The 20,756-nt window shown below is 36.3% G+C and overlaps 1 protein-coding gene across 3 annotated transcripts in view; it reads right to left on the bottom strand.

The window, feature by feature from the left end:
- The window catches only part of LOC121737275 (unconventional myosin-Va), a 51,720-nt gene extending 31,008 nt beyond the window's left edge, over positions 1-20,712 (bottom strand). For all 3 annotated transcript variants that reach the window (XM_042128920.1, XM_042128911.1, XM_042128902.1), the window contains exons 1-9: positions 20,513-20,712; positions 18,729-18,851; positions 11,819-11,937; positions 9,478-9,560; positions 5,902-6,024; positions 5,329-5,459; positions 1,492-1,711; positions 1,053-1,160; positions 370-494 (exon numbers count right to left, since the gene is read on the bottom strand). In XM_042128920.1, the coding sequence (XP_041984854.1) occupies positions 370-494; positions 1,053-1,160; positions 1,492-1,711; positions 5,329-5,459; positions 5,902-6,024; positions 9,478-9,560; positions 11,819-11,937; positions 18,729-18,851; positions 20,513-20,539 (1,059 nt within the window). In that variant the 5' untranslated portion in view covers positions 20,540-20,712. The remainder of the gene's footprint in view (positions 1-369; positions 495-1,052; positions 1,161-1,491; positions 1,712-5,328; positions 5,460-5,901; positions 6,025-9,477; positions 9,561-11,818; positions 11,938-18,728; positions 18,852-20,512) is intronic.
- Between the last annotated feature and the right edge of the window lie 44 nt (positions 20,713-20,756).

Here is a 20,756-nt window from a genome sequence, read left to right on the forward strand (position 1 = left end):
CTTGCAGTTTTTTAGAATAGCAAGTTATCCTGTTAAATAGAGTTGTAAGTTTTCTAAATAAATAAAATAAATAAAAAATAAATTAAAAGACCGGCAACGCACCTGCAGCTCTTCTGATGCTGCGTGTGTCCATGGGCGACGGAAGTTGCTTTTCATCAGATGACCCGTTTGCTCGTTTATTACATTAAAAAAAAAACATGTCAACGTTTGGTCGTTAATCTACAGATGGCGTGTCCCCGTGCGCATTCTCCCGCTCACTCTTCACCCACTTAAGATATTTAAAATTATTAGCTAGGTGTAGTTCAATTATTATTAAAAGCCGAACTACACAATATATTCCCAATTTAAAACTTGTAAGTTAATACTAACATCAATGTATGCGCCGTCGTTGTTCCCCGTGTGGTCGTCCGGGTCTGTGGTGAGGTCGACGTTACCGAGGTGCAGGATCGCCGCCAGCACCGTCAACATGTTCTGCTGCTCTATCTCTGACACTCCTGCACAATATTCCATTTTCAAATTAGAGTAACAATTTTGGGCTACGGAGTGAAAAAAAATTTTCACTTTTGTATGGGCAAGGGCCCGAGCGTCACGAGTTTCCCCATGCAAAAGTGAAAAAAAATTTTGGTCTTTCAGCGCTGCTACTTTCACAGTGAACTCTCTACACGGAACACGTACACACCCTGTATATTAGACGTAAGCATAGCATAGACACTTTGTAAAATATTCGCGCACTCAAACTCTGGAGGATTGGGAAGGTGGTTGTAAGCTAGTTACAGTCCGAGTTCGACTACCCTAAACTACACTTGCAGCACCGCACAGACTTGTGACAGCAAGTGTATGTTTCATTGTTGTCGCAAGATCTGCTGTCGATTGCTGTTGCATTGCTGTTGAAAGATACATAACAACCCTGCCAGATTACTCACAAAATTTTTGAAACCTCATCGAATCCTCGGAGCTTGCGTTATACTGTGATCTCATATTATTGCTCTAAATTCTAGCTTGTAGCACAATTGTAATGACCAATATCACATCTCTTTATAGTTTCACGTTACCTAATGTTGTGAGAGCGTTCTTGGTCTCGTGGAATGCTTTAAGATCATCGACGCCGTCTATATCTGGACTGCCGCCCTGGTTCAGATAGTGGAAGGAGTCCTGATGATCTGCAATACAAAACATTTGTTTAACATTAATCGTTGCTTGATTTTAATTGGATAGACAAGGAGCGTATGTGTGTGTCATCGCAATCCTCCAATAACAACCCGCCTGATCACAGACTTACCGACGAAATATCCAAAAGACAAATCAAACAGTATTTTGCTGGCTTGTCATTGCCATTGCCATCCTAAAACAATCCCAGCATGGATCTCGGTATTGTCTTTATGTAAGTTCGAAACCCCGGGATAAAAAAAAATGCCGGGATCGTATTTCTCGATTCGCCACTTATACACGCGATTTTGAATATTACACGATACAGACATAAATTTTACTTACCTAACTTAAGCTCGGGCATCATATGCGCGGCGGCGCAGAGCTGGTAGAAGACGTGGTAGTTCCTCTCGCCGGCACTCTGGTAGACCACCCTGGACTTCTCCAGCAGGTAGGTGCGCATACTGGCCCCGGATATCCGGTACTGATGGTCGAAGTGGATCTCTATGAACTTGCCGAAACGTGATGAGTTGTCGTTGCGCGTCGTCTTCGCGTTGCCTATGGCCTGTAAGCAAGTTCATAAGTTTTAAAAAAAATAAGTATCCACAGATGACAGAACCTCCTCCTCTTTGTAAGTCGGTTAAAAAGGAAAAAGGAGGATGTATTCAAATTTAAATTCAAAATTATATTATGTATATTGATGTCGCTTTTGGTTAAGATGATTAGGGTATGTTATTCGAATATTCGAATACTCGTTTTATTCGAATATTCGACGATTCTATTATTCGCCACATTATTTTTCGAATAATTCGAATAGTAAAAATATTTTTTATTTTTGTTTAAAATGCTATCAAACATAAAATTAACATGGAATAAGAACACAATTATGTTTATTTCAGAAAAATAATATTATTTATGAATATTCTACATCTTTAATGATATGTATATATATATATATATATATATATATATATATATATATATATATATATATATATATATATATATATATATATATATATATATATATATATATATATATATATATATTTTAATAACGCAACCGAATATTTGGTCAGTTTTTACGCTACTGATATGAAAACAACTAGTACTTACCTAATACAACTTACTCAGCCATTTACCTTATCTTTTTTTTTTGGTCATGATAACTGGGTTTTCAGGCGCCCTATACAGAGAACGCAACTACTTTACGCAGACAGACCGACATATTTGGCATCAGAGAATTGCTCTTTATCTTCTCAATCTAAAATAAGTCATTTTGGATATCGTTACCAAAAATGTCGTGACCTCCCGTAATATTAATATCATGTTATTGGCGTTATCAAACTTCATATTACTAAAATCACTCTAGGATGGTTTCACCCTCCCCTAGGGCTTCGTTGCAAATTTTTTTCTTTGTTGTGGTGTTTGTTTTCTAGTGGCCATTTTTTATAATTTCGAGCCACGTTGACACAGGTGAAGGTGAACTAGGTGAACGTGGATTGAAAATATCAAAAAGCTGGCTTAGTATAATGAACAGATACCATAACGTCGAATATCATATTATTATTATTTAATCTCCACTGCTGCCTAGCAAGATTAAGCATAATCACATGAGAAAAGTAAAAGGTGATACAATCGAAAACGGTTTACACTTTACAGCCTTTCGTTAATTGCCCAGCTGTAACCTTAAAATAAACATTTTAAAGTGTTTAACAATAAAAATTTACTATGTCATTTACAAAGATTTATGTTGATAAAAATAAAAATAAGAATTGCTTACTTCATAGTATTAAGAAAATAGGTTGTACATGGTTGTACGAAGCTTTTTGTTACTTTTATTCAGACTTTCAGCATTTTTCAAAAATTTTTAATTATTCGAATAATATTCGAATTATTCAAAAACTTTTGCAAAATATTCGAATTATTCGAATAGTTAATTTGTCGAATAATAACATTCCCTAAAGATGATAAAATGTATTTTAATGTGTGATGCGTTACCCCATCGTAAATGCATACTAATATTATAATGCGAAAGTATCTCTGTCTGTCTGTCTCGCTTTGACGCCAAAACTACTGAACCGATTGCAATGAAATTTTGTACACAGTTATTCTAGAGTCTGAGAAAGGACATAGGCTACATTTTGATGTGGGAAAATATCTTATTTCCATGAAAATATCGATGAAAATGAATTCGCATTACGCATGGCCAGCGCTCATCCCGGGGGTCCTGGGTTCGAGTCCCGCAGGCGGAACAAAAAGTTTTAAATGTTCCTGGGTCTTAGATGTGTATTAAAATAAAATTTCAAAAATCTTAAATATATTTTATGTATAATATTATAAAAAATCCAGGAATATATCGATGCAATGAACATTTTAGTTCTAATACGATTCAACAGATGGCGTTTTATTTTTTACTTCATTGTAACATAGAACTAATCATACTTATTAGTTATTATGTTTTTGTTTATAGTTTTTAATACGTTAGAATATTATGTTTAATAATATTATCACTTGGTATAATAATAATCAATCTATCTTATCTTATAGAACTCCTACTGCATTTCTAATATATGTGACAAGTTGACGACAGAAGGCGCTCTAAAATAAAGGAGTTCAAGCGTACCGTGTTGGCCTATATTCCATCCAGAAAATATATCAATGCAATCAACATTTTAATTCTAATATATGAAAACAGATGGCGTTTTATTTTTTACTTAAATATATTTTATGTATAATATTATAAACAATCCAGAAATATATCGATGCAATGAACATTTTAGTTCTAATGCAATTCAACAGATGGCGTTTTATTTTTTACTTCATTGTAACATAGAACTAATCATACTTATTAGTTACTAGCTGTTGCCCGCGACTTCGTCCGCGTGGACTTCAGTTTATAAAGCGCGATGTAAACAAAATTGGTGTCAAAAGCTTTTATAAAAAACCCTGGTACCCCTTAAATCAATACAGCTGTTCAGTGTGCACACAATAAGTATTTCATTTTTTATATTAAACATTATATTTTATGCCAAATTTTAAAGCTTATTTAGCCCCCAATTACACAACTTTACCCATAAACTATTTATCATTGTTAGGTTTAAGGTTACGTCACTGCACAGATAAAGTACTGAGTTATTTAATACCGTTGAATTGATATAACAATCGAAAAAAATTACGAAACTAAAATGTAAGATGATACCACCTCTTATAGAAAGACTTTTGAGCAAGCGTCAGCGCGATGTAGAAGACGCACGGCGCCATCTATTATGAATTTTTGGAAATAACTTAATTTAAACAAATTTACGCATTTTCACCCCCTGACAACCCTTTTTTCCAGTAAAAAAGTAGCCTATGTCCTTTCTCAGGCTTTAGACTATCTGTAAACAAAATTTCATTACAATCGGTTCGGTAGTTTTGGCGTTTGGCGTGAAAGCGAGACTGACAGACAGACAGAGATACTTTCGCATTTATAATATTAGTATAGATTATGTGCACACTGCACAGCTGTTTTTGGGTATTTTGATTAATTAAGGGCCGCGCTACACCAGAATGGCAGCGGCGAGGCGAGCACTTTCAGCGCTGCCATTCCGGTGTAGCGCGGCCCTAAGAGGGGTACCACTTACCAGGGTTTTAAAAAGTTTTAAATTTGACACAAATTTTGTTGACACCGCGCGCTATAAACTAAAGTCCACGCGGACGAAGTCGCGGGCAACAGCTAGTATACTATAAAGTTATGCACATTCATTTGTATAATATTATGACATACTAATTATATATCTGACATATTTTGAAGGTTCATTTCTGCAATTTGCCTATCTGATCACTGAGTTACGCACATTAATTTGTATAATCTTATATATAAAATTCTCGTGTCACAATATACGGCAAAACAACGCCGGGACAGATAGTATGACATACTAATATATCTGACATATTTTGAAAGTTTATTTCTGCGATTTGCCTATCTGACCACTGAGCATGAAATAATTACGGCCAGACTGTCCTATCGCTACTTGTCTCTTTTCCTCGCACACAACTGTCTCGTTTCCACTCGTACGAGATAGGAGGGTGATAGGCGATAGCTATATTTTCGTACGAATGATAGAGACAAGTAGCGATAGCCCAATGGCACAATTTCTATATGTTCAATAAGCAGGCTGTAGACTATAGTCCACTTACCTCCATAATAGGACTGCTGGCTAACACCTTCCGTTCGACCTGCGTCTCGCTGGCGTTTCCCCCCACCGCGGCGAAGTATCGCATCGCGTACTTGGCCGATACAGTCTTACCCGCACCGGACTCGCCACTCACTATAACGATTGGGAATACTTTATTTATCTACAAATATTAATAGATTTGAATATTAAGATATTACGATTGGAATTAAAAAGCATATAAAGCAAGTAAGCGACACTGTTAAAGCGTATGATTAAAATTACTGACGCGTAAGGCAACTCCAAAGGGTCGTATCCTAAAAGCATTTGAATTTGGTAAAACTATTTGTTGGTTAATATTTTAGTTTTAAGTTTCATTGAACGACTAAAGTAAACAAATAATATGTCATTCGTAAAATAGTAACATTCCCAGCTTATAGTAAAGTAAAAATTAAGGTATAGTAGTCAATAAGTTTTATTCAGTGGTCACTAGATAGAGGTTTTAAAAGTCTGCCTCAGATAAACGCGGTTTATGTTAGGTTTATGACAAAACATGTTTAGAAATCGGGCTAGTATAATAATCTGATAATTATCTCACCTATAATACTCTGATCTCGTCCTTCTCGTTCGAGCTTAGTGTAGGCCTCCTCCGAGACGGCGAAGATGTGCGGATCTAAATCTCCCATGGACTGTCCTCGGTACGCCATGATTGTCTCGTCGCCTAAAACATACAACATCTTTTTGACTCATGCTACATATTCCACCATAACTATTAATAATTGTATTAGTTTTGTAAATTTTAATAGTACCCAGTACTTTGTATTTTTGAAGGTTATTCGTAGAGAAAAAATTAGGACAAGGAAAAAATATTACTTAACACATATTACTTAACAAGTACTCGTAGTGCTTCCAAATGCAATTATTTGGTGTAATTAAATTGCATTTATTGCATGAAATTACGTTATTGAAACTTTGTAATCGATAATATAAAAAGTTGTACTTAATATTTCAAGTATTTGTAATCCCACCAAAACATTAAATGTAAAAAGGAGCCAAGCAAAATATTGCATAGCCATGCAATGCAATCTATCGTAAAAAGTTTTCAGATCACATTCAAGCCAAGCCTTCAACTTATTTTGTAATTTAAATCAACATTCAGTGAATTTATCAATCGTTTTCTTTACTTTATAATTATTATAGTGGCTCGGCAATGAGTACAAGAAAAACAAATATAAAACTTCATATTTGGGGTAGTTCATACTTACACAAACGGCAAGCGTAAAGTGTTTTTTAGTATGTAACGACGCATGTGGACGATGGTACCCAATAAATCCAATCAGTTGCTGATTATATTTCTCCAGTGCTTATTGCCAAGCCACTATAATAATTATAAAATAAAGAAAACTATTGATAAATTCACTGAATGTTGATTTAAATTACAAAATAAGTTGAAGGCTTGGCTTGAATGTGATCTAAGACTTTTAACGATAGATATATTGCATGGCTATGCAATATTTTGCTTGGCTCCTTTTTACATTTAATGTTTTGGTGGGATTTCATTTCTTTTTTTAAGGTTTCTTTTCTTTTCAGGTCACGTTAAAACTTTTCTGTACTTAGCTTAGCACCCATTCTCTATCTCTAGGTCGTAAAATTAATTGATAATAACAGGTAGATACTTTTACTAAGTACAAATTCTATGACGATAGACCAACAACTTTTAAACTTTCAGGAAGTTATTCGTGCACCGATGTTACTTTCGATTGAGTATTACGACCTATCCCGGATTTTTTTAAACCATAATAATTATACTCTGCAAACAAGCGATACCGCGATATAAAGGGAGTGCTACACAATCTATCGAGCGAGTATGGAGTGTACATCGTAATTCGCATTTCTGATTTCATTTATATTTTAATCGAATTTAATTATCATAGTTTCATTGTTAACTTTATTAACACTATTTTTCCTTTTGTACGTAAAATAATTATTATGAAGTCGAAACTCATGTTTAATGTTCTTGCAAAGCCACAAACCTAAAAATTTTTTCTTTTATTTAATAAAGTTAGATTATACTTTTCAGTTTTTAGGTTTCCTTGTCCAAAGGATGAAAACGGGAGCCTATTCCTAATGAGTCTAGGCTTCGCTGTCTGCCTGTCGTCCGCCCGTGTGTCACGACGCTAGATCTCGAGAACCGCAATAGCTAGATATTTTAATTTTTTACAAATTATGTACTTTTGTTGTCGCTATAAAAGCTAATAGTCCAACTAAAATAAAATAAATGATTAATCGGGGGTCTCATACAACAAACACGTTTTTTTGCCCTTTTTTGCTCTAAGTATATCCTCCATAATGGTAAAAGTAAGATTTTGAAAATTTCAGAAAATACTTAATTGTATTTCAACTTTAATAATAAGTAATAAAAAGTACATAAACTTGTGGTTTAAGGGGGGCTCCCATACAAATTTACGGTACGGAACCCTATGTACGCCAGTCCAACTCGCACTTGGCCACCTTGTTGCCAAATTTCAAGGTTCTAAGTCTGCTAGAAGTACCTTAGAATTTTGATGATCTGTCAGTCTGTGAGAGACAAAATGTAGTAACTTTGATCATCCGTAACTATTAAACTATTTATCGAAATGTTATGTAATTTGGAGGTTAAGCTAGTTTTAATACTTGCTCCTAGTCACCGAAATTCTAAATCCCTAGCTTTGTTAACATCGAAAATAAAGGGGGTGTGAAAAAGCCGGGAACCGCTTCGAGAAAAGTATGCTACGGCCTCGCCTTTGCTAAAAAGCTTGGCTGGAGCCAGTGCTCCAGACACGGCAGTCCGTGCTCCCAGATAGTCTTGAAATATAATCTAATACTATACAGTATTAGGTATATTATAGAACTTAGGACATAGTTAAAAGTAGTCACAACTTATTGTCTACTCATGGGCTGGGCTAATACTGCTTAGTTACTACCTAATTACTCTAACTAATTTAACTAATTGCCATATTGACAAGAAACTGTTTTCTGTAGTGATGTAGGTATATCTATACTAATCTATACTAATATTATAATTGGGAAGAGTTTGTTTGTTTGAACGCGCTAATCTCAGGAACAACTGGTCCGATTTGAAAAATTCTTTCAGTGTTAGAAAGCCCATTTATCGAGGAAGGCTATAGGCTATTTTTATTACGCTAATACTAATAGGAGCGAAGAAATAGAGGAAAGTGTGGAAAAAAACGGGGTGAAATTATTTGAAAGGGTTTATTTGAATTTTGAACGCGCTAATCTCAGGAACTATTGGTCCGAATTGAAAAATTCTTTGGGGGCCCTACCTAATTACTCAACTAATTGCCATTTTGACAAGAAACTGTTTTTTGTAGTGATGTAGGTATATCTATAATAATCTATACTAATATTATAATTGGGAAGAGTTTGTTTGTTTGTTTTAACGCGCTAATCTCAGGAACAACTGGTCCGATTTGAAAAATTCTTTCAGTGTTAGAAAGCCCATTTATCGAGGAAGGCTATAGGCTATTTTTATCACGCTAATACTAATAGGAGCGAAGAAATAGAGGAAAGGAAATTATAAAAAAATTCACTGCAAAAGGTGTACGACTCTGTCTTAGACTGCAGTAAGTAAGATTTGCACTCATTCACTAAATGTTCATCTACGGCATTTGGATAATGCGCCAACCTTATAATCGGTTTTTTTTTTAATTTTTAAATTCTATATAATTTTTATTATTGACAATATCGTCTATTGGTTTCAGTTCGGTTGGGGGCCCTCTGTATTCGCGGGGCCCTGGGCTGCAGCCCAAAAAGCCATACAGTAGATCCGCCCCTGACTAATATAAACTTTAACGGCCGTTCCCAATATTCAATCTATCTCTGGTTTGACATACGACCGAGCTATGCTATTGAATTGACATAAAATATATGTTTCTAATGTCTAATGTGAGCTATTCCTATCTCTAGTAGGGCAAAACCAGAGATAGATAAATATTGGGAACGGCCGTAAGTAGGTTATTGCTTTCTTTTGACGTTTGTACTTTTTAAAACACAATTTAAAAGAATTATATGTCATAATCTTGACGTTTGACATTTAAAATTTTCTTTTAAAAAGTTGAAACGTCAAAATGAAGACCATGACCACTGGTTGAAGTAATAATAAAGCAGTACTCACCGTATATCGGCAAGTCGTAGTAAGGGTTGATGGCAACCAGCACAATACCACAGTACGTGTAGATGGCATTGCGGTCACAAAATCTGCAATTAGACATTTTTATTATACAACTTATTTACAGATGGCCTTCGCTGATATTTATGCTAATAATATAAATGCGAAAATAAACTTGTCTGTCTGATACCTATTCACGTTTAATCCGGAAAGCCGATTTTGATGAAATTAAGTATGAGTCATGAGGGTATTTCAAGTATTGTGATAGGATAGTTTCTATACGGAAAAATGTACAACTACTGGGTGATAAACGAATTACAATAAGTTGCGACCAATATATATTCTAGTTTTTAAATAAACCCACGGATCGAATTTACAATTTCCTATTTTTACCCCCCGACAAAAAAGAGGGGTGTTATAAGTTTGACGTGTCTGTCTGTCTGTCTGTCTGTCTGTCTGTTTGTCTGTGTGTGTATCTGTCCGTGGCATCGTAGCATCCAAACGGGTGGACCGATTTTGATCTAGTTTTTTTTTTGTTTGAAAGCTGACATGATCGAGAGTGTTCTTAGCTATAATTCATCATCATCAGCCTGCTCAGTGCTGGACAATCAGGGTTTATCTGGTTCATGAAAGGCCGTTAGCAACTTGTAGTCGTTTTAATGGGTTTTATATTTCATTCTAGTTCGTGACATTTGTGAATATACAATATACGTATACACATAATAATGGAAAGTTGACCTGGTGCTGCAGCATCACCTGGTAATCAATAGGATATCCAATTCCTCACCAACTTAGAGCAGAGGTTTCGTGTTTGGGCTCATTTTAATTGCGACAACCAGTAAGAAGTAGATAAAGTATAAACAGTAAATATTTACATGCTGCTGCTGCAGCATCACCTGGATTCTATAGGAACCGAGCTTCGTATGAACCCAAAGTGGACGTTTCATGTTTGGGCTCATATTAACGGCCTCATCGAAAAGGACATTGAGAGCTGGTAATCATGAGAATATGATTCTGTTGATAGTAATTATTCTGCACTATAAGTTATAACCAACACAAGTTTAAAAAGTATGAAATAAAATAAAATTAAGAAATTAAAAAAAAAAACCCCCGCCAAAACAACTTTCAAAAGTAATGAAACAATATTTATTGCCTTTAAGTTCAAATAATTCCTAACTTGTGTAAAGTAATATTTTAGTCCATAATTGTTGTCAAGGTGTGTCACACCTTGACAACAATTGACAAAAATCAAACATCTGTTTGATTTCACATAACAAGTTTAAGGATCAATTCACAGCGATCTGAATCGAGATAGGTAACCAGCGACTTGGCGGTTGTAGGTTGTAGTTTACTTGGCGGTCCCCTGACACACCGTGACAACAATTATGGACTAAAATATTACTTTACACAAGTTAGGAATTATTTGAACTTAAAGGCAATAAATATTATTTCATTACTTTTTAAAGTTGTTTTGGCGGGGTTTTTTTTAAATTTCTTAATTTATTTTAAGTAGGTTAGAAAACCTTCCAAACAATAAATACTAATGGTTAATCATCAATTTAATTCGTTCGATGTCCGAAATTTTGTTGCACAAAAACAAGTTTGGGAGAAACCTTGTTAGGATGACTTCATAACATAATAGCAGACAATATTAACACTTTGTTTAAGACTGTGCATCGACCTTGAAAGTTAAATAAGATAACAGAGACGCATCGTTGGCCACATTTTATAAAAGCCGCATAATACCGTTTTACTAAATTTAATAAATTCTACGACATTTTTTCAGAGACCGGCAGTTAAAGACGGCATGACCCATTTGGATGAGATTGAAGCCATCTGTCTAAATACACTACCCTTAGGTAAGTGTAGAGTAGATGTTCTTATTTTGTCTATCGCCCACTTTAAGAACAAATTATATTTTAGCGCCCCCATTGTTTCAATTTAAAATGTATCCTGATGAAATAAATCACCCTCCAAGCCTCTACACAACGCCCCCATTTTTTTTCTGGGTCCCACACCGCCCCCCTTCAGACCTCAGCACCCACAAGGGGGCGTTATCGCCCACTTTGGGAAAGGCTGGCGTAGAGTAACGCTTTCCAAAGTATCAGACAAGGACTAAACACTCATTATATATCAGACATCGAAGTCTAATGCTTTGTTCAAACCTATGCGACCAGGCGACTGCGAAGCGGTAGCGTCAAGTGTGTTTAAATAAAGCATTAGTAATAGGGTCCCGTTTTACTTTCAGTTTTTACCCTTCGGGTACGGAACACTAAAAACATATGTACAGTCGAATTGTTTCTTTCTTTTTTGAAATCGTATAAAAATGTATGCTACGTTTTCTCACCTTACTCTCAGGTTGTGTAATACAGCAGGTTCGTGGAGATAGGATAGAGACGTGAGGTCGTTCTGGCCGATGAGAAGCGACGGGTTCCGCAGCGGGGGCATCTGACTCTCATCTGTGATCTGAAAAACACAATTGTGCGTATAAGGGCACGTCAAAGAGGCACGGCTTTATGGGCGAAATATTTGGGCACGGGCAACCTATTTGCACACTATGAACATAGTAGAATATTTAAAGACTAGAGACTGAAAATACTAACACCTTATTGTACCATATTCCTTGCAAAAAAAAAGGATTTTGATTTGCTTTGAAAGATTTCGGTAAAGCTCAAATTATGTTTTTAAGATAATGCAAGATAATGCAATTCATCAATTTCATCTTATTCCAAAGTCTGGCCATCGAACAGAGAGTAATAATTTTGATAGAGGCTACTGCCTACTTGTGTCGAGAGTTTTTGCGTAAATAGGGCAATGTTTCCTACGCGTGTGAGATAATAAACTTTGTTAAAAATTCTTCCTGTTTGATGATCGAACTTTAGAACTAGATAATATCACATTAAAATTGCAATTAGGAATTATTTATTTCAACTTGGAGGCCGTCGAGATCGAAGTTTCCTTACTGTTTTTGACTGCATGTCCTTTAGTAATCTAAAATATTTAGACATAATATTAATTTGAATATTGATTTTTCAATTGCTTTGGGGGGTTAAGCAAAAAAACCTCTGATTTATAGGTATAAATAGTTGGCGGTATGCATTGTTTGAAATCAGAAGAACAATGATGAAGTACAATGATTTAGAAAACCCACAGAGTATTTACTAAAGGCATTATAGTATTAGCATGTCACTAATTAACAGTCTTACAGTTGGCTGGCGAATATTTCTACATAATATTATATTTCTTGTGGCCTTCGTTCGCTTTGATAGCTAATTTGATATAGGTTCACTCTCGTTACTAAAATAGGAATAGAGTAAAATACATTTAATACAAACAGCACATATTATATTTTTAAAATAATCTCAAACTAAATTATTAAGATTGAAAATATTCAGCTGTGTTTACCTGTGGCTCACTTGATTCATGTTAAAATAAGCACCTTTTTTTAAAAAAACATATAATATTTCATATCATATTCTACATTTCAATAAAAACTTTTTCTTATATGTTTGTTAGTATGTAGAACACACTTCATGTTTTATTTTTATCGTACTTAAACTGTACAATAACCTTCAAAATGAGTTCAAAGATACAACACGTATGAATACAAAAACATTTATTTGTTCAGCTTTTTGTTTTTCTAAATATGTTTATCAATTTAAAGTTATACATTTCATATTCCGAACAAATTGCACATACCAAGTTTAAACAAGGACGACCAATAAACATTAGGATAGTTAATTAACATTTTCAATAAGTAATTGCATTTATTTATCAGATACAAGACACTGGCAATGAGATTTATGAGAATTATGGCCTGTTTCACCACTTTCTGATAAAGTGCCGAATAGGCTATTCACATGTTTTTTGACAGATTCTCCGTACTTCATCTGTCAAGTTAAGTGGTGGATAGCCTATTCGGCACTTATCAGGAATTGGTGAAACAGGCCCTTATACGATTGTGGTATCTAAACGCACGACACAAGTTATCTCTCTACAGCAGCCATTCTCAAAGTTTGCCCCACGGAGCCCTGGGGTAGCGCAAAGGCCTTGGGCCCCGCGAACGATACATACATTGTTTTTAGAAATTTCATCAAACACCATCTTAGAGACAATACATTCCAAGACAAAACATTCTTTTTTTGGTGGGTCCGTCAAAACGCTAATAGTTAATATAATTAAAGGGGTTCCGCCACCAAAAAGTTTGATGCTCTACACCTACCGCTGCTCTAGAATAGAGAGAGTAGGAGAGATATTCTACTGAATACAGCAAAAAGGACTTTTTTATGACGAGCAGTACTAAAACCTCGTAACACTCTAATCTTACTAAAATAATACGGTTGTAACTAAAGCTTAAACGATTACATCCTTAATCACTTAAGCCGGACATCGCGAAAAAAAAACCGGCCAAGTGCGAGTCGGACTCGCGCACCGAGGGTTCCGACAGCTTAAAGGTATTATAGACCTGAGTATTTGGTATGAATTTCAATTTAATACCTCTACGCGTTTATGAGGAAATGGGTAGTAAGTTTAAAATTATTAAAAAAAAATATATTATGTGATGTAACTAAAAATTTATGGTTTTCGTAATTTTTCCTTTATCTATGCTATAAGACGTTGCTTCGTACCAAATTTCAAGATTCTGAGTTCACGGGAAGCACCCTGTAGGTTTTGATTCCCTTGCAAGTGTCGAAAATTTGCGGCATAAACGGCTGTATCTTTTGATTGCGTTGGCTTAGAAGTTTGATTTTTTCACAGCTTCAAGGGACAGTAGACCTGAGTAATTGATATAAATTTCAGCTTCATACCTCCACGCGTTCCTGAGAAAAAGGGTCTTGACAGACGGACAGACGGACAACAAAGTGATCCTATAAGGGTTCCGTTTTTTCCTTTTGAGGTACGGAACCCTAAAAACAACAAATGAATTGATCCCTGATGATGACACTGATCATTGAATGGATCAGACAGAGTCAAGAACCTACTAAACAAGAGAAAAGCTGTCCAACGGGGACCGTGCAGTCGCAAAAAGTTTAAGAATAAGTGCTTCTCAATTTTGAAGTCGGTTAAAACAGTTTCCGTAAGTAAACACCTAGACGAGGTTCCTTTGCGGTCGGAACAATGTAATAGGTTTACCTGCCTGTTCATTTGTTTTTAATCGATAAAATTATAATCAGCTTATATCACGGCTCGCATGACCTAATATGTAATGGTTTTGTGGTGAGGATCAATATCAAACCACTGATATTCTATAGCAGGAGTTCTCGACCAGGGCACTGGGCACGCCGCCCGCACGGCACCTTAGAGCCAGCCCACACCACAGTCGACGCAGCGCTGCCGTTTGACGCATAGCGGGCCACACGGGCGCTGCGTCATCGATGCGTTATTACGAAGCAGTCTTAAGAGGATTCCACACCGCCCTTTTTTCCATACAAACGTTGTCCCCTGTTTCCTCCCTGGATAATGCTAGTAGAGTTATAATTTTTTTCCTGAATATCTACGGCCACTAATACAATGTCCCTATGTTTTCTTTTTTTTCATAATTTAATTATTAAATAAGATATGAACGTTCAAAAACCCAAAAAAATGGCCAGATTTTCCACTGTGTTCAAACGTCCAGAAAACAGATTTGGCTAGATTATACAAAAAAAGCAAAACATAGGAACACAGCTCAAGCCTTTTTTTAATCTTTAATGGAAAAAGTACTTAAATCGGTTAAGTTTTGGAGAAGGAATCAGGGGACAACGAATCGTTGATTTTCTGGATTTTCTGCAGTTGTCTCTATCGCGTTCTGCGGTATAGGCTTGAGGTAAGGGAGACAGCTATAGATATTACACGTACTTTTTTTTCATTTCTCTAGCCGCTGTTGTATCCTCTTAAGGTCACAGCACACATATCAACTCGGAAAGGGATCGTCACCGTATCGCCTTTCGCCTCGCCGTCAATCAGGTGTCAACCAGGCGTCAACCTAACGTATGCACGCATTACCAAAGCGTATCAGTAGCGCCTGTACGTCAACTCAGCTACGGCTAGACGACGCCTCACTTGCGGCTCGCCGACCGCTGTCCCCTTCCGAGGCGAGGCGATTACGTTACGGTTTCGCTTAGTGTGCGTTGCGGTAGGGAGTTTCATACAAACAATATTGAACGGCTCGAGGCGATACGGTGCCGAGTTGATATGTGTGCTGTGACCTTTAACGTCAACACCCCTTCCCGCTTCGTCTCGGGGGCTTCTTGTCAGTATGTAAAAGAACACAACGGCAGCGCTGCGTCGACGCAACGCTGACGCAACGCGCCGTGTGGACTGACTCTTAGGGGGCGTAGACAGATATTAAGGGAGCGTAAAGCGTACTTTAGGTTTTTCTTACTATAATAATAATAACTCCCACACCGATTTCGGTGACGGTGGCCGGTTTCATTAAAACCAGGCCAGTTACGCAGGAGTAATTTTTATAGTGCCCAAGTGTATGCGCAGTACACAAGAGCACTCTCTTTTCCTTTACTCTCAAAACCCAGTGAGAGGGAAGACTGACACGACTGGCGTCTGGCGACTGGCGAGAGATCAGACGCAGGACCGAATTTTTACATTCCAATCCGACGCATGATCCATGCGTCGGATGGGCATGTAAAAAAAATCTTATTTGTCAGACAATCAGGTTATCAGCCTGCATTGTCCTTTTACCAACTTGGAAATAACGTGTTTCCAACGCGGGAATCGAACCCACGACCTCCGAATCAAGAGCCACGCACTAAACCACTGGGCCACGGAGGCGTTTTCTTACTATGAATGGAGAATTGACTCGATATTCGAATTTCGAACCCACCACCAGCATCCAGCGACCTCCGAGTCAAGAGCCACGCTCTAAACCACTGGACCACGGAGGCGTTTTCTTACTATGAATGGATAATTGACTCGATATAAGATAGGCTAGATTTAAATGCGTCCGCATGAACGGTAACCGAGAGATCGCAAGCAATTGTATGAAACGAATCATTTAAATAGTGACAGTCGTCCCGCTGAATAGCGGGATGAAAGTAAATACATACATGTAAATACATACATACAATAATTTCTTGTGCCAAAAAGCTCGTTCGCGCAGACACATAAATCGAGCAAGGTGTTTACCGAATAAGTCGTAAGTTATTCAAAAACTTTTGATCAGTCCGTCTTTCGTAAAAAACTTATTGTTAATTAGCTCCAATAATTAGCATGTCGAGTTCCATCGATCATAATATTACAGTGAGCTATGTCGTTGACCCAGTTCTCCAAACAAGCGCATTGAGCGATTCGCGTTACGAATGAAAACAGCTCGGTAATTTGTACTCACTAACTACCATGCTGTGATAACAGTTCCGTGATCAACTACATCATCATCATAATCGAGCTAGTGGACTACAAGTTTTAGGCTTGTCACATTCGAACGGCACGCGTCGACGGTAGTCGCTGGATTATTTTTGACACTTGTGCTGTGGCCTGTGTGTGTAGGTGCCGTTCGTCTGTAAGCGCTCTTAAAAAAAATAAAACGGTGAATCCTTTCCTTCCAAACACATTAAACCTTCCCTGGACAACGATGAACATTTTAAGACGAAAATTAGCCAAATCAGTTCAGCCGTTCCCGAGTTACGAGACTAACAACATTTTAAATTTAATTTTATTTATAATATTAAGTATATAAAAATAAATATTTTTGTATCGTCTATTTGTTAATTGAGTTCTTAGGTTTATGGTGTTAATAGACTCCCCCATAATCACAGGACTTTCCAGTTTCCTGTAGTCCTGAACTATGTCCAATTTTTATACTTCTCAATTTCGGTGGCATATCCGTGATCCAAATTTTTGTAAAGTAAATCGCTCTTAAGTTACAAAAAATTTGTAGCACGGATATATGCCGACGAAATAAACAAGTTCAAATTATAAATATTACAACTTTTAGTCATTTGCTTACGGAAGAAGCGCAGAATGAATGTAATATTATGGAAATCCGGATGTCCATTGTAGATAAAACATGATGTCATATTGGCAATCGCACACGCGCATTATAAATTGGGGTGGAATATCATTAGTTGGAAACATAAGAAGCATTACGTAACATTTGCACCCCAAGCAGACAATTAGTAAGGACTAACAAGATTATAGCCATGGTCGTGCTCCTTATGGGCTGAACGTTCAGGCTTGAGGCTTCGTTGTGATTATTCATTTGAAATTATACTAATTGGCCTGTGGTTTCAACAATTTAGGATCGAATTACGTTTTCACACCCATGATCCTATTTTACCGCTGTTTATCAATCATAATAAAACAGTAAGGGCCTGTTTCACCACTTTCTGATAAAGTTCCGAATAGGCTATTCACAACTTTTTGACAGATTCTCCAAACTTGATCTGTCAAGTTAATCGATGGATTGCCTTTTCGTCTTTTATTAGGAAGTGGTGAAACAGGGCCCGTACCACGAAACGGTTTTGAGACTGAAACAATCGTACGAATGTTGCGTCCTTCTCTAACAAACGTGAAATGACATTATTAGAGCAGGACGCGGCATTCTCTTCCGATTGTTTGAGTCTCAAAACGGTTTAGTAGTAGGCCTACTGGCCCTAATTATCTTTATGAGTATTACCATTTTTAGCTAGCAGATTGAGTATATTTATGTTACAAAAACAATTTTAAACACTGCTTATATTATACATATATTATCATAATTATACCCCCTCAAATCTCAATTCACAATTCCATTTCAGAATCTGAAACTTACAACAAGGAATGTTCACAGTTTACTGTTTAGTCATGCTAATTGCTGCCCAATAGCTCAGTCAGGGCCAACTTAAATTTTGCCGCCCCTGTGTACAAACTCTGCCGCCATCCTAGGACGCTGCCCCCTCTAGGACACCATAGGACGCTACCGGCCTACCGCCCATAGGCCGTGGCCTATACTGCCTTGACATAAATCTAGAGCTGAACTCAGTCAAAACTCAAAGGGAAATTGTGAATACCATATCAGTATTTTTGAACAAAAATAATTTAACAGGTACAAAACACTGATTGAAATCTCATTCAAATGCTATTCCTAATGTGTGTTGCCCTTCTGCCTTTGTTTCTTAGCAAATAAAGTCAGAATGATTACCTAATATAATTAGAGGCATCAGGCAGTAACTAGGGTCGGCCATTGATTTGCTCTAAGGGTACATATTTGCTTACAATAAAACCAGTTCATACAAGGTTACTTGCGATGGATCAATACATATAAATAATATTAATACACTTACTTTAATTTGACGTATTTCGCCACTTCGGTCGAGTTTGACAATGAGGACTCCGGAGCGATAATCGCTGGTGACGGTGGCACTCTCCCACACCTCCACCGGGTGCTCCACCCAGATCCGCGCATCCTACAAATAACAGTCAGCCTTAGACATGTTTCAACTAGTTTTTAAGTACTGTCAGTTTTATGTGAAGATTTTTATTAACTAGTTCAGCTGGCTTTATGGCCCTAGATGACTACATATTGTATGTAACCCAACATTTATTATTTGTTGTGTATTGTTTCATTGCTCTATATTTGAAATATTTCATTAAAAATGTTATAAAAATTAAAATGTTGCTTATTTGTACCCGGTACTATGAATAATAAAAACTAAAGAAGAGTAACTGTGTCAAAAATTCTGTCTGCCAGTCTACAAAATGTGACCCGAATACATGCAAACTTTATGCATGTATTTGGTGACAATAATTATTGTCAACGGCTTTATTTTCTAAATTTGAATGTAAGTGTTTCGTATTCCCACCAGTTCGGGAACTACTGATATATGTGTGAATATTAGTGAATATTATTCGTAGACCGTAGAGAAATTTTGATTTTTATAAAAGCTTAAGAATATAGCTCTGCTGTGATTATTTAGATATATTATATGCACAATCTTCTGAATCATCAATCATTTTATGCAATAATAAACCTGTCATGGAAGTAAAATACAGGTTTTTGTTTTTGAAAAGAATAAAACTTGTTATTTTTTTTTTATATAAAACAATAAGTTTCTAAATGAGCCACATAAGTTTACAATAATTTGCAGTTAGTAAGTACATAAAAGAGTAACTCACTTTTTTTTTTTTTTTTTTATGAAATAATGGGGCAAACGAGCGAACGGGTCACCTGATGGAAAGCAACTTCCGTTGCCCATGGACACTCGCAGCATCAGAAGAGCTGCAAGTGCGTTGCCGGCCTTTTAAGAGAATAGGGTAATAGGGGAGGGTAGGGAAGGAAGGGAAGGGAATAGTTGAGGGTAGGGAAGGAAATAGGGTAGGGGTTAGGGGATTGGGCCTCCGGTAAACTCACTCACTCGGCGAAACACAGCGCAAGCGCTGTTTCACGCCGGTTTTCTGTGAGAACGTGGTATTTATCCGGTCGAGCCGGCCCATTCGTGCCGAAGCATGGCTCTCCCACGTATACAATTTATTTCCTACTTTCCACTTACTTTAATTTATTTCCTAAAATTATTACTTAGATAAAATGTGGGTAGTAATAATAATTTTCATGTTTGCATTATAATTAATGAAAAAATAAATTGTACTTAAATTAAATTCTCTTCACTTAGTATAAGTAATAGATACTTTATAGAACATATAAAAGATTTTAATAAACATAATGATAATATTAACAGAAAGGTTCATTATTACTGTATTTTGGTATGCCAACTCAGGTACATAAATCATTCAAACAATAAATATTATTTGTAAGAATTAGCAGTATCAACTATGAAGTGAGTAAAAGGAATCAACTGAATAGTCAAATTCTACTACAAACCCCAATCAACTGTAATGAAATTACGTACTTATGAATAATTCATATTTTTAATTTGCGAGTATTATGATTTTATGCAACTGACATAGATAGTGAGAGTGATTATAATCAACTTGATCTAGATTACTCACACACAGAGTCAAGAGCGTGAAAACAACACTAAATATATGACTACTAATAAAGATACGCTAGTGAAATTCGTCAATTGTAAAAAGAAATACAAATAAGTTGTTGATATATTGAAATATTTACCTTGGTGTATAGCTCCTTGGTCGTCATTTTCAATATATTTTGTTAGGGGACAGCAGAAGGTTACGAATTTTTCTTACATTATTTTGCACTCGGGTTATTTTTGTGAGAACAGAGAACTCATTTTAGAAAAAAGGTAGGTTTAAAATTCATAAAGATAAAAATTTATTTCTCGTTCTAGGGAGTAGGTATTGTAATTGCGAAACGTCACTGCATTGTGAATGACTTATGACATATGTCACTTGTG

This window comes from Aricia agestis, chromosome 2, assembly GCF_905147365.1.
Source record: "Aricia agestis chromosome 2, ilAriAges1.1, whole genome shotgun sequence".
In the NCBI taxonomy this organism is placed as follows: Eukaryota; Metazoa; Arthropoda; class Insecta; order Lepidoptera; family Lycaenidae; genus Aricia; species Aricia agestis.